This window comes from Lutra lutra, chromosome 8 (genome assembly GCF_902655055.1).
Source record: "Lutra lutra chromosome 8, mLutLut1.2, whole genome shotgun sequence".
NCBI lineage: Eukaryota > Metazoa > Chordata > Mammalia > Carnivora > Mustelidae > Lutra > Lutra lutra.
The window spans coordinates 144,449,459-144,462,349 of NC_062285.1; the positions used below are offsets into that span (position 1 = coordinate 144,449,459).

The 12,891-nt window shown below is 60.4% G+C and overlaps 2 protein-coding genes across 4 annotated transcripts; both read left to right on the forward strand.

Annotated features, from left to right (window-relative positions):
* Positions 1-4,425: 4,425 nt before the first annotated feature.
* Positions 4,426-6,035, forward strand: ADM2 (adrenomedullin 2). The gene is made up of 3 exons (XM_047743436.1): positions 4,426-4,623; positions 4,743-4,863; positions 5,567-6,035. Exons 2-3 carry the CDS (start codon positions 4,754-4,756, stop codon positions 5,883-5,885), a joined length of 429 nt encoding a protein of 142 aa, XP_047599392.1. The 5' UTR covers positions 4,426-4,623; positions 4,743-4,753; the 3' UTR covers positions 5,886-6,035.
* A 3,849-nt stretch (positions 6,036-9,884) lies between these two features.
* MIOX (myo-inositol oxygenase) lies at positions 9,885-12,399 on the forward strand. 3 transcript variants are annotated; one of them, XM_047743432.1, is made up of 10 exons: positions 9,885-9,969; positions 10,479-10,562; positions 10,784-10,864; positions 10,987-11,149; positions 11,287-11,354; positions 11,461-11,570; positions 11,644-11,711; positions 11,811-11,860; positions 11,968-12,080; positions 12,175-12,399. In XM_047743432.1, exons 1-10 carry the CDS (start codon positions 9,955-9,957, stop codon positions 12,281-12,283), a joined length of 861 nt encoding a protein of 286 aa, XP_047599388.1. In that variant the 5' UTR covers positions 9,885-9,954; the 3' UTR covers positions 12,284-12,399. The 3 variants fall into 3 exon arrangements, with proteins under 3 accessions (XP_047599388.1, XP_047599390.1, XP_047599389.1); XM_047743433.1 differs by having other exon boundaries at positions 9,886-9,969; positions 10,482-10,562; XM_047743434.1 differs by lacking the exon at positions 11,287-11,354 and having other exon boundaries at positions 11,420-11,570.
* The last annotated feature ends 492 nt before the right edge of the window (positions 12,400-12,891 follow it).

A 12,891-nucleotide genomic window follows, 5' to 3' on the forward strand; every position in this document is an offset into this window, starting at 1 on the left:
AGCTCCCCGTTCCTACGCCGCGGTGGAGACGGGCCGGGCCTCGCTCCTGTGAGCGACCGGGGATCCCGCTGTACCCCGGCGCGGTCAGTTTGGAGGGAGGCAGAAGGGCCTGGCCTGCTCCCGGATCTCCCAAGCCCGGGGCACAGGACGAGCCCGGGGCGGTCCCCTGAGGAGCTGCCAACCTGGCGATTGCGGGGGAGGACTCAGCCCTCGCCCTTGGGGTTCGCGGCCCGAGGAGGGCTCGGGCCCCACTTGGAAGCCCCATCCGGGTGGGGTGCCCTTTGAAGAGGTGCACTGCCCGTCCCGCTGTGAGGACCAGCGTCTGAGCCGAGAGCACCTGCAGGCCGGTGCGGTGCCTGGGAGGAGGCCGCACGCCCCAGGGCAAGGGCCGGCCGGGGCCTCCCCGCAGTGCGCAGGGGTGGCCGAGGGGGCCGCGGGGTCTCGGGCAGGGCGTGCTGGGAGAGGAGCTGGAGATGTGGGGCTGACGGGACTGGGCTTGCTCTCCGGTGCCTGGCCCGCCCCCATCCACGTGCCCCTCCCCGCTCCCCGGCAGGAGTCGGCGGGAGAAGGCGTGAGACGGACCCGGGTGCTCCCCCTGCTCCCCCGCCTGGGCCAGCGGCCCTGCCACACCTCTGCTTCTGTTGGGTATTGGGTATTGGGTCCACAGGCTGAGAAACCCTCTCTTTGGCCCCTGGTGGCTTGAGCTGGTTTCTGTCACTTATACCCAAATAGGTCCTCACCTCCACATTACCACACCTGTGAGCTGTGCATGCGCTGGCAGGGTCCCTGGAAAGTCCCTGGGTCTGGCGCCTGAGCCCAGGGCCAGCTGTCCCTCAGAGACTGTGGAGACCCTGCGCCCCAGTACCCCCCCCCCAGGCCATAAGGAGCCCATTCCTTGCAGCCGTCTCAGAGGTTCTATAGGGTCGAGGGTAGGTTTGGGGTCCCTTCTAGACCATGCTACCCCCCACTGAGTTTCTCACCATCCAAGTCTCCTGACCACTGTTGTCCATGTCACCCTCAGAGGCATGTGCTTCTGCCTGTTTCCTCCTCTTCTGGGGCACTGTGCCCCCCCTTACCTCTTCTCTCCAACAGGTTAAGCCCTCCTGCAGGGAATGACTCTCCCTGGCTTCCTCTTTCACTCCTTTTACCACCACTGGGGCTCTGATCGCCTGTCATCCTGCCCCTGTCCTCGACAGCCCCAGCCTCTCTGACTTTGTTTTCACTGTCCCCATCTGGCAAACCCCAGCCATGCACAGCCCCTCACCCCCTATAGTGCAGAGTGGCCATGATGACATCGCGGACACTCCTCCCACTGCCCAGCCTGCTGACGTCTGGTCAGCCTCTGACCCCACTGCCCCCCCTTCACAGAGAGAACAAAGCCATCAGACGGGAAGCCTTCTGCTGCAGCACCAAACCCCAGTTCTGCCCCCTCACACCCCAACTCCTCCTTCCGTGGTTACCCCCTACCCCCCCACCTCCCCACTGCCTGCCATTCCCTCTCAGTGGCCCCCTCCTCACTCATGCCCTCTCTACGGATCCTGGTCATGAGGATTACACTCAACCTCCCCACCTTAAAACATTCAAACAAGGGGCGCCTGGGTGGCTCAGTGGATTAAGCCGCTGCCTTCGGCTCGGGTCATGATCTCAGGGTCCTGGGATCGAGCCCCACATCGGGCTCTCTGCTCAGCAGGGAGTCTGCTTCCTCCTCTCTCTCTGCCTGCCTCTCTGCCTACTTGTGATCTCTCTCTCTGTCATAAATAAATAAAAATCTTTAAAACAAACAAACAAACAAACAAAAAAACATTCAAACAAAAGCTCTTTTCAAGCGCTTCCCCCAGCCGGCCTCCACGCTAGCTTTCCTTGTCCCACACAAATTTCTTCTCTAAAGCATCCTGCCAGTGTCACCAGCACCACCTGCCTCCTGTGGCCCATCAGTCCCCCGCTCACCAGGGAAACCTCTAGGCATCTTGCGAATTTCCACAGGCAAGCAGCTCCTGCAACTGAGCATACTGAAGGTAGCCCCGGGTCTGGCCTTGGAGGACACGCACCATTACACACAGCAAGGACCTCGAGATGTGCTGTCCAGAGGGCTGTGGGGCCACAGAGGGGGCCTCTCATCCAGTCGCAGGGACTTGGGGGGGGGGCCGGGGACACCCCATGCATCTGGGAGCACACACCCATGGTGGCAGCAAGTACTCTGAAAGAAAGAATGCATGGAGCCACAGGCCTGTGAGCTGAGTTTACCCTCACTTTCCTGGATTAAAACATCTCCCAGAGGCAAGGAATTTTGATCTAATTTTTTCTTTATTGGAGGAGTGAGTAGTGCGATCACCTCTGAGTTTTGGAAAGATGGCAGACTTCAGTGGACAAATTGTGGGGAAAGGGCTGGCTGTCCCGGGGTCCTCTGCCGCCCCCCTTCCCGGGTTGTCCCTCCAGAGCTAGCATGCGGCTTCTGTCCTCTCTCTGCACTGTCTGGGGGCAGAGCTCACCACACCTCTCGCCTCCCAGAGCCTTGCCATTTATGAAACTCCCAGACCTGTGTTCCATCCAGCTCTGCTCTCTCTTCAACCCCAGGCCCACGAGGCTAGACGGCAGCCAGACCCCTCTGCCAGGATGACCCCAGGTGGCCAAACCCACCCTATCTCACTAGGGGCTTCCTGCTTCGGCAAATAGAAGGGCCTACCCTCCTCACCTGCCCCCCAGTGTCACTCAGTTTCTCTCAGACCCGTCTGCTCACCCCCAGGCACCCCTCCTGCCCTATGGCACTTTTCTACTGTAACGGTGATGGTTTTACTCTCTCCTCCCCCAGGTGGCAAAAATAAATAAATAAATAAGCAGAATGGCTGCTGGTGCTTCCCTACCTTCTTCAGGATGTAAACCAAACTCTCCAACATGCCATGTGTTTAACACTTGTCGATTTATTCACCCAACAAGTGTTTACTGAGCTCCTGCAGGGTACGCTGCAGGAGGCACAGAGAGTGACCACGTCATCCGTGGTGACTTGACAGAGGCAGTAGGACTGGAGCAGCTAAGACAGAGGAGGAAATGGGAATGGACACAGAGACACTCTGATGATCAAAGAAACATCTTGGGGGGGGATGGGGTAACTGTCCCTTCTCAGATTGACAAAGGCCCAAAGAACGGCCAATACACACCCATCATCAGTTGAGTGGACGGCACAAGTTTTGTGGAGAACAGCTTGGCACTATCTGTCAACACAAACACAGCTTCACCTTCGAGCAGAATTTCCCCTCCTAGGAAAGGATCCTATCCAGACACTTCTCTGAGCTCACAACAGAAGGGTTCTTGCTCTTGAAAAGACCAGACATTGCCTAATTCTTCATTATTAAAAGATCAATTAAGAAGTTACAGAACATGGGGCGCCTGGGTGGCTCAGTGGGTTGAGCCGCTGCCTTCGGCTCAGGTCATGATCCCAGGTCCTGGGTTCGAGCCCCGCATCCGGCTTTCTGCTCAGCAGGGAGCCTGCTTTCTCCTCTCTCTCTGCCTGCCTCTCTGCTTACTTGTGATTTCTCTCTGTCAAATAAATAAATAAAATCTTTAAAAAAAAAAAAAAAAGAAGTTACAGAACAGGGGCACCTGAGTGGATCAGTGGGTTAAGCCTCTGCCTTTGGCTCTGGTCATGATCTCAGGGTCCTGGGATCGAGCCCCATATCAGGCTCTCTGCTCAGCGGGGAGCCTGCTTCCCCCTCTCTCTCTGCCCACCTCTCTGCCTACTTGTGATCTCTGTCAGATAAATAAATAAAATCATAAAAAAAAAGAAGTTACAGAACACCTACATATAGGAGGAGGGCCTGGAGGTCTCTCTCTTTACATACGTATGTTTTTACTTACAAACACCGTGTAACACACACACACCACCACCGGCCCCCAGCATAATACACTAGTGTGCAGAAGAGAAAGGGTGGCAACGCAGGGGTCTCACTTTTTACTTATTTAAATTTCATACAAAACCCATTTACTACTTCAGTAATAGGGAAAGAGGGTGGGGATTTTTCAGAACACAGCTGTGGGGGGTCTGGAGGGAGGGTCTCCAAATCACCTCGGTGCGGAACTGACCAGCTAGAGTGCTGTTGTCCACTCCCATGATTCTAGCCAGATCCCCAGGCCGCCAGGCAGGGCAGATGTCTGGGGGTGGGACCCGGCCTGGGGGACAGCAACCCCCCCTCACACATACCCACTCCTTCCGTGGGCAAGATCCCCAGGCTCCCGGACAATCCTCTCCACCAGACAGCGCCAGAGGCCAGAGGCGGGTAGCCGTGGGGGCCCTGGCCAGTCGGAGCACTTCCCAGCGGAATGGGGCTTCTGTCAGACTACCCCCTTGTCTGCACCCTCTGTGCTGCCCAACGGGCTGGGCAGGAGTAGGGAGCAGGAGGGCCGGGCTTCCTGCCCAGCTGGGGCATCCGGCTCCGCCTCCTCCTGGAAAAACTATTTAGTTCGGGAGGTGCTGAGGCCGGGTCCCAGGCAGGCCCCAGACCAACCCACCAACCTCAGACCACACACTGACTGGGGAGGTTCCCCACCTGCCAGGCGCTCCCTGCCCAGCCAGCACCAAACCCACCAGCTGCTTCTCTCCTGATAGCTATCCGCCACCGACGGACTTAGGTAGGAGCTTCCAGTCCCCACGCCTGTGCACCTGATCACCAGGGCTTCCCAGCAGGGCTGGGGTGGCGGAGGTGAGGGCCATCGGTTCCCCACACCTGCCTGGCTCACACTCCCTCCAGCCCCGCCCGCCATGGCCCGGCTCCTGACGGTTGCCTTCGGTTGCATCAGCCTCCTCTACCTGCTGTTCCCAGGCACCCTGCCCCGCAGCCCAGGCAGGACCCAGCGGCCTGCCCCACCCAGGTGAGTGGGGTTCACACCAGCCCAAACCACGGCCCACAGGGAAGGAAACAAGAATGCCCCGGCAGGGACCCTCCATCACCCTCCCCAGCAGCCCCTCCTCCCATTCCTCCAGCATCAGGGAAGCCCCCACCTGCTGCTAGGGCTTAACCTCCCAAATCAAGGCCAGAAAATAAGCCTTCGGCAAATCCTGAGCAGGGCAAGAGGCCCCTCTGTGTCCCTCCCTTCTAGGGCACTCCCCTTGGTAGAGCAACCCTCTCAAGGAGAGGTTGGCTAAGAGAGGGGAGGCTGGAGGGATCCCCAGGATTGCCCACCTTTCCCCAACCCCCGAGTGGAGGGCTGGGAGGGGGCAGGGTCACGCGGGTCATGAACATAGTGACCCACAGAGGCCAGCACTGCCCTTTGCCCCGGGAGGCATGTGCCCTGCACAGGTGAATGGCCCTGTGACCTGGGTTGCTGAGGTGGCTGGGAGACAGGACCCAAGCCCAGAGCTCCAGAGGGACCATGGGCTTCCCCTGGCCGTGCTCCAGGCTGTGTGTGTGCGTGGAGGGGTGCTGCGGGCTTCCCCTGGCCATGCTCCAGGCTGCTGGGGAAACTGGCTTCCCCTGCCTATGACCCCAGGCCTGCGTGGAGGGGAAAGCAGGTGGGTGTGGGGGTCTCAGAAAGGTTGGGCCACCAGGTTTACTTCCTCCATCCCCCTCTGCAGGGCGCCCCCAGTCAGGACCCCTTCCAGTGGCCTGAAGCCTCGTCACCCCACATCTCGGCGTGTGGTCTGTAGGCTACAGCAGGCTCTGCATCCACAGAGGAGCGCCAGCCAAGCCCCTGCTCTGGGGTGGCCTCTCCGGGGCGGTCCCCCCCGGCACCTGGGCCCCCGTAGGTCCCGAGCCCAGCTCCTGCGGGTGGGCTGTGTGCTGGGCACCTGCCAAGTGCAGAACCTCAGCCACCGCCTATGGCAGCTGGTGGGGTCAGCCGGCCCACGGGACTCAGCCCCTATGGACCCCAGCAGCCCCCACAGCTATGGCTGAGGTGTAGAGGACCATCCCCACGCCTGGCCCCACCAGGATGCTGTACCTCCATCCCAGAGCTGCGCCTGGGCCCCCAGCCCCCACCCAGCCCCCATCCAGCCCCTGGACCTCCTGCACACCCCAGTCACCAGAACGGTGCGCAGGCCCCAAAGCAACTCCCACCCCACCCCAGCAGGTTCTGTAGCAAGCACCCTTAAACAGCTTTGGATGCGGAAACCCACCCACATGTGTGGACCCAAGCAGATCTGTGGGCAGAGTCTGTACCTCTAAAAAGGGTTTCAGAGGGGCAGGGTCTGCCCAAGGATGTGGAGCAGAAGCCAGGGTGTCCCCCACCTCCCGCTGCATCCTGACATCATCAGACTCAACCCTGACTCTGGGAACGCACACTTTGACTGTCCCAGGTCCCCAGCCTGTCCACTCCCTGTGCCCTCGAGACTGGGAGGGCAGCAGAGAGGAGGACCCCACTGTGGTCCCCGTCCCCAGGGCCAGGGTAAAGGGAGGACAGGCCCTGTTGGGAACTGTGTTGTTCCAGTTGCCAACTCTGGGGCCTGGGCTCGAGGTGAAAATGGAGACCCTTCCCTGGATCTCTAGCCCAGTAGCTGGGGACCCTGGGAGAAGGCGTTGAGTTTCTGGAGGTCCACTGGGGCGTTCCAGGGCAGGGCAGCACCCAGCGAAGGTCCCTTCCCATCCCTCAGGGCAGGGCGGGGCTGGGGGGGATGCTCTCCCCACCCAAAGAGGTCCATGAAGTCGGAACCATCACCACCTCACCTGGGGGTAGGATGGCCAAACACGGGTGGGGGACACACAGGCAGCAGAGTCTCCCTGACCCCACCGTGCCCAGCCTGGGGACCCACTGGGGGCAGGCACAGGGACAAGGGGAGGCTGGAGCAGGCTTGTCAAGAATTTCGGGAGGCAGATTGCCCTTTAAAGTTTGGAGCAAGGGCGCCTGGGTGGCTCAGTGGGTTAAGCCTCTGTCTTCAGCTCAGGTCATGATCTCGGGGTCCTGGGATCGAGTCCCGCATCGGGCTCTCTGCTCAGCAGGGAGACTGCTTCCCCCTCTCTCTGCCTGCCTCTCTGCCTATTTGTGATCTCTCTCTCTCTCTCTGTCAAATAAATAAATAAACTCTTTAAAGGTTGGAGCAAGATCGCTGGCGCGTCTCACGTGTATTCACCCCAGGTTGGGCCTTTAGGTTTGGTTTGTGATCCCTGAGCCTTTCTTTGTTAGTTCCATATCACTGATATCCAACCCCCCTGCCCCTCCCCCATCAGGCAGGCATCACCCAGGGTTCAGAAAGGTGGTTTCTCTTCTTTTCTTTTACAGTATTTTTTTAAAAAATTTTTTAAAAATTTATTTGACAGAGATCACAAGTAGACAGAGAGGCAGGCAGAGAGAGAGGAGGAAGCAGACTCCCTGCTGAGCAGAGAGCCCAATGCGGGGCTCGATCCCAGGACCCTGGGATCATGACTTGAGCCGAAAGCAGAGGCTTAATCCACTGAGCCACCCAGGGGACCCTCTTTTACAGTATTTTTAATTTGAGAGAGAGATAGAGAGCACAGAGGGAAAGTGAGAGGGAGAAGCAGATGCCTAGTCAAGTACGGAGCCCGACATGAGACTCGGCACGGGGCTCAGTCCCAGGATGCAGAGATCATGACCTGAGCAGAAGGCAGATGCTTAACCACCAGAGCCAACCCCTGGGGGTGTCCTGGAGAAAGGCGGTTTCTAGTACTCCGCACCAGCAAACACTCTCACCGCACCTCATCTGTCAACATCTGTCAGTCACCCTGAGAGGAGAGCGTCAACATTCTCCCACCTCTCGAAGCAGAAACCACAGCCACAGAGGTCATGGGTGCTCAGGGTTGCCGGCAGGCCTGCTCCTCAGAGACCCTGGGCCCCCTAAGGGTGGGAGGCTCCTGGAAATGCCCATCTGGGCTCCCACCCTGGCACTTGCTCTTCTGGCTTGGGAATTGCCTGGCCAGAAAAGGCATTGTCATCCCTCCATTAGGCAGCAAGGGGACAGTTCAGGCCGGCTCCGGCCCTGCAAGGAGGGTGGGAAGCAGAGCACAGCAGGCGGGAAAGGCTGCTTGGAGAAAGCATCAAGGGTCCTGGGGGAAGGAGTTGAGAGAGCCCAGGCCCTGAGTCCACAGGAGCTGTGGGTGTGGCCGGGGACCCACCCCCAAAAAGCCGCTTAGAGAGGCTGGAACCAGAGTGAGTGAGTGAGGGCAGGAGAGGCCAGCGGGCCGGGCCTCAGAGCCACTGAAGGGTGTCAGCAGGGGCAGGCAGAGAGAGTGGGCAGTGAGAGCCTGGCAAGGGGGATTGGGGAGAAACGAAGAGGAGGGATCTAGGAGGGTTGAACTGGTCAGGGCGCCACGTGGCCAAGACCCCCCCACCCCACCCACCAAGGCGGCCAGTCCTGGGCCTGTGTATCGTCTTGTCCTCCACGTACACTGTTCTTTCTTCCAGGGACACCCCCACACTGGTCAGAGTGACCAGACCCCCCAAGGTCCCATGCCATGTGCCCTGGCACTCCACAGTGTAGAGTGGATTTTCCTCAAAGCAGGATGGACAGCGGACCTCCAGGTATCCCTGCGCCATGACATGTGGCCTCCCAGTGGCCCCTGAGCTCCAGGCCACACTGGGGCCTCCTACCTGATGCCTCACTCAGACTTTCAGTGGCAGCACCCAAGCTCCCCCAGAGCCCCCACCAGCCACATCTTCCTCAGACAAGCACTGTGGGCTGTTCTTTCGCTCCTTTTTCTGTGGGTGAAGGCTCCGGTCACCTCCCTGGAGCCCCCCCATGCCGTCAGCATTGTTTGCCGAGCACGAAGAAACGACAAACTACCCCCCTCCCACCGGACGTCACAGTGGGAGGAGGCAGAGGGAAAAGAACCTCAAAGGAAAACTAAGCCAACGACACAGACTGTGTCACGCGCTGGAGAGTGCTGGACAGGCTGCACGTCGCCATCTTCACGGGGGGCCCAGCACTGCCCCCAGTTTATTCTCCACACAGGCAGGAGCAGCCCCCACTCCCACAGCCTTCTTGCCTCAGTGATGCTGAGTAGGGGCTCTGACCCACACCCCCGCAGGTGGAGGCTGACACTTTGAGTGTCCCCCACTGACCATACTCGGATACCTCCCCCATCTTTTTTGAGAGCACCAGCCTTGCCAATTGGTGACAAGGTCTTGTTCTGCTGCGTGTCTGCCTCCTCCCTGGACACAGTCAGCTCCCAGGCAGGCGTGTGTCCTCAGTTAGATTCCCACTGTGTCTGCAGTGCCCAGCCCTGGTTCACGCACGGTAAACGCCGGCTGGATTCACCTCTGCCCCGACTCCAGACCAAGCTGCCCACCTCAAATGCCGGACAAAGAGCCCACCCTCGACAAACCAGCCCTGCGGCTCCACCAGGCCTCACCCAGTATTAGGCAAGGATCCCCACCCCCACCCTCGAGATCCCATCACCTGGCCGGTCTTTTAGCAGGATTCCCGTGGGACAGCTTAGCGAGGATCCCCCTCTACCCTCGAGATCTGCCCTTAGCAACTTTCTATCCACGTCCCCACTCTGCTTACCAGCAGCCAAGCCCCCCCTGTCTTTGCTGGATTCTCTCTCCCCTACTGCAATGGTGGTGAATAAACTCTTTTCGCTCCTGTTCAGCAAGTGTCAGACAGACTCTTCCTGCACTTCCCAGAATCCCCAGGACCTGAGGCTGATGGGTGGGGTCCAGGGTCTGCAGGACCAGTTGGGAGGGGCCTACGGTGGCCAGGGTGGGGTTTAAAACCCTGCGGGGAGCACCAGAGGCTGGCCGCCACTCAGGGCTACCCATCCGGAGCAGGTTAGTGGTTCAGGGAGGCCGAAGTCAGGGAGAGGGGGCTGGGGCCGGGGTTGGGGCTCCGGGAGCTGCTCCCGTGCTGACACATTAACTTCTGAGGCCAGGAGGACGGTGGATGGTCACTCATTACCGAGGGCCAAGGCCAAGGGGCTGGGTGGTGTCCGGTCACTTATGTAAGCTGTGGGCATATATAGGGGCACACGGCCCGGGGGACTCTCACCCACCTGCCAGCTCTGCTCCCTCGAGATGAAGGCGGCTGTGGTGAGTACTCCAGACCCAGCACGGTGTGGCCCCACGGCCTGCTCACCTGGGCTGGTCGTCCCTCCTGGGAAAGATTGGCAGCCTCCCACCCTCTCTCAGCTGGTTCCCACCAGTCTGCTGGTCCCGGTCAAAGGGCTCCCTCTTTCCTGTCTTCCTCCTGCTGTTTAGGCTTAGCTGGGGCAAGGGTCAGCAGCCCCACCCCTGGGCTCCCTGCAGACCCAGGTCCCGAGAAGGAGATGCCGGCTGCTGGTGCTGTGTGCTCGCACATGGCATCCCGGGCACTCCTGCATCACCCTAGAAGCAGGCCTCTGGCTGATGCCCATTTTGCAGAGAAGGACACCCATGGCAAGGTTGCCTCCGATGGCAGATGTGCTCGGGAGGGGCTGTGCCCTGCTGGCCACCGGCGTCCCTGCTGGTCCATCTCTTAGGCTCTGGTGTCCCCATGGGGATGGCCTCACTTCCTCATGGAGCTGGCATGACGGTGAAATGGGCGTAATCCCCCGCCCAAGCAGGGCCCAGACCCTTCCCTGGTCTACCGGCCTGATGTGGACCCAGAGGTAGCCAAAGACAAGGGCAACTTCCGGAACTACAGGGTAAGGGCCCCACCCCCACCCCGGCCCCAGCCCCGCCCCACCCCAGGCCTGTCTTTCTGCGGGGTGGGCAGCACCTGCCACTTTGCACGGCTCAGGGTCCTCTCTTGGATGCTCTCATTCACATCTTTGGGGCCAAGTTTGGGAGACAGGAGCAGTGGCCCCCAGAGGTGTGAAGAGCAGGGACTGACTGGTGAGTCTGCTAGCTGACCTCTGGCTTGCAGTCTGGCCCGCTCCTGGACCGTGTCTTTGCCACGTATAAGCTCATGCACACTCAGCAGACCGTGGACTTCGTCAGGAAGAAGGTACTTGGCAGCTTCCTCGCCTGCCAGTCCCCACCTCCCCAGGCCAAACGGATGGATGGAGAGGGGCCGGGCCCTGATCCAACCGATCTCGTGTCCGTGCTGACCTCCCCTTCCTGGCCTAGCATGCCCAGTTTGGGGCCTTCTCCTACAAGAAAATGACTGTCTTGGAAGCTGTGGACATGCTGGACGGGCTGATGGACGAGTCGGACCCAGACGTGGACTTCCCCAACTCCTTCCATGCCTTCCAGACCGCGGAGGGCATCCGGAAAGCCCACCCCGACAAGGGTGCGCCTCGCTCCCATGGTGGGCTGCAGATGGGTTTTGGCATTTCCTGGCCTCACCCCTGCGCCCCAAGCCTCCTCCTCCGCCTCTGACCTAGTCTCGTCATCCCCACTAGCCTGCTCTGTCCCTCTCCCTCCCAGACTGGTTCCACCTCGTGGGGCTGCTGCATGACTTGGGGAAGGTCCTGGTTCTGGCAGGGGAGCCCCAGGTAAGGGCAGGGGTGGAGGGGTGCCGCTGGGACAGCCAGGGCTCAGGGCTCTGGAAACCCGCCAGGTGGGCCGGCCAGACACATGCAGGTGGCTGCCTGTCCACAGTGGGCGGTAGTTGGAGACACCTTCCCAGTCGGCTGCCGTCCCCAGGCCTCTGTGGTTTTCTGCGATTCCACCTTCCAGGACAACCCGGACCTCCAGGATCCCCTATACAGGTGCTCCTCCCCGGCCACCGGCCCCCCTCCCCACCTTGCTCCCGTGCCCCTCACCCTCTGTCTGTCCCTGCAGCACGGAGCTCGGCATGTACCAGCCCCACTGCGGCCTGGAGAACGTCCTCATGTCCTGGGGCCATGACGGTGAGGCCAGTCGGGGGTGGGCAGTGAGGACGGTGGGGGCCCTGGAGGGCGGGGAAGCACGGCTCTGGGAGCCCAGGAGTGACACCGTGTCTCCGGCAGAGTACATGTATCAGATGATGAAGTTCAACAAATTCTCTCTTCCCCAAGAGGTAGGTGGAGGGGAGGGGCCCGTGTGGTCGCCCTGCCCTCCCCGCCCCCCCTACCCCGCCAACCCCTGCGCCTGGAGCTCGATGGGCGTGGCTTCCTTCTGCCCTAGGCCTTCTACATCATCCGGTTCCACTCCTTCTACCCCTGGCATACTGGCGGCGACTACCGGCAGCTGTGCAGTGAGCGGGACCTGGCCATGCTTCCCTGGGTGCAGGAGTTTAAGTACAGCCATCCCTGGGGGGGGCCGAGGGGGGGCATGAGGGGACTGGAGGGGCTGGGGGCTTCCTCATGAGGCACGGTCCTTTCCCTGCTGCAGCAAATTTGACCTCTATACCAAGAGCCCGGAACTGCCGGATGTGGACACGCTGCGGCCCTACTACCAGGGCCTCATTGACAAGTACTGCCCTGGGGTGCTGAGCTGGTGACCAGCCTGGCCGGGGGGCCTGGGAGGATGGCCACTGTCGGGGGCTCCGCTGCTCACCTAGGTCAACGCCCCCTGCCCTGACACTCTGCCCAGGGCCAATAAAGACCCTGAAGCTGCCTGGGGTCCGAGCTTCACTGACATGGGCGCCTGTCGTGGCAACAGCACACTGGTGTGGGGAGGCAAGTCATGGGCCCTTGGACATGTATATCCCGTCTCACCTGCCACCACAGGCCTGTTGCTTGCCGTTCCAGCTCTGGCCTCAGAATCTGGGGCTGCCCTATCTGTCCTCACATTCTCAAAATAGTCACCAAATGCTCTGGGCTCCGTGTCCCTAAAAAAGCAAAATGAAGCAAAACATTCGATAGCTAGCAAAACAGATTACAGAAAACCTCGTATAACAAGTGTGCGGGTTCGGTGCAGAGCCGAAGGGCCATCCCCGCGAGCCCCGAGGCGCCACCTGTGTCTGGGGTTGGCCAATGACCTTAGTATGACTGTCACACTACCCCCCCCCCCCCCCCCCCCGCCAAGGACAGGCCCCCAGTGCTACAGGTCAGTGCCGGCTTCATACCTTCCAGCAGCCTATTCCTTGGAAGAAAGTGGCACATTGGT

Excerpts from the sequence above, each read along its gene's own strand:
- MIOX (XM_047743432.1), top strand. Across the intron at positions 10,865-10,986 it reads TGGACTTCGTCAGGAAGAAG|CATGCCCAGTTTGGGGCCTT; the intron begins GTACTTGGCAGC and ends TTCCTGGCCTAG. Across the intron at positions 11,712-11,810 it reads CATGTCCTGGGGCCATGACG|AGTACATGTATCAGATGATG; the intron begins GTGAGGCCAGTC and ends TGTCTCCGGCAG.
- ADM2 (XM_047743436.1), top strand. The coding sequence starts at position 4,754 with ATGGCCCGGCTCCTGACGGTTGCCTTCGGTTGCATCAGCCTCCTCTAC. Across the intron at positions 4,864-5,566 it reads CAGCGGCCTGCCCCACCCAG|GGCGCCCCCAGTCAGGACCC; the intron begins GTGAGTGGGGTT and ends CCCCCTCTGCAG.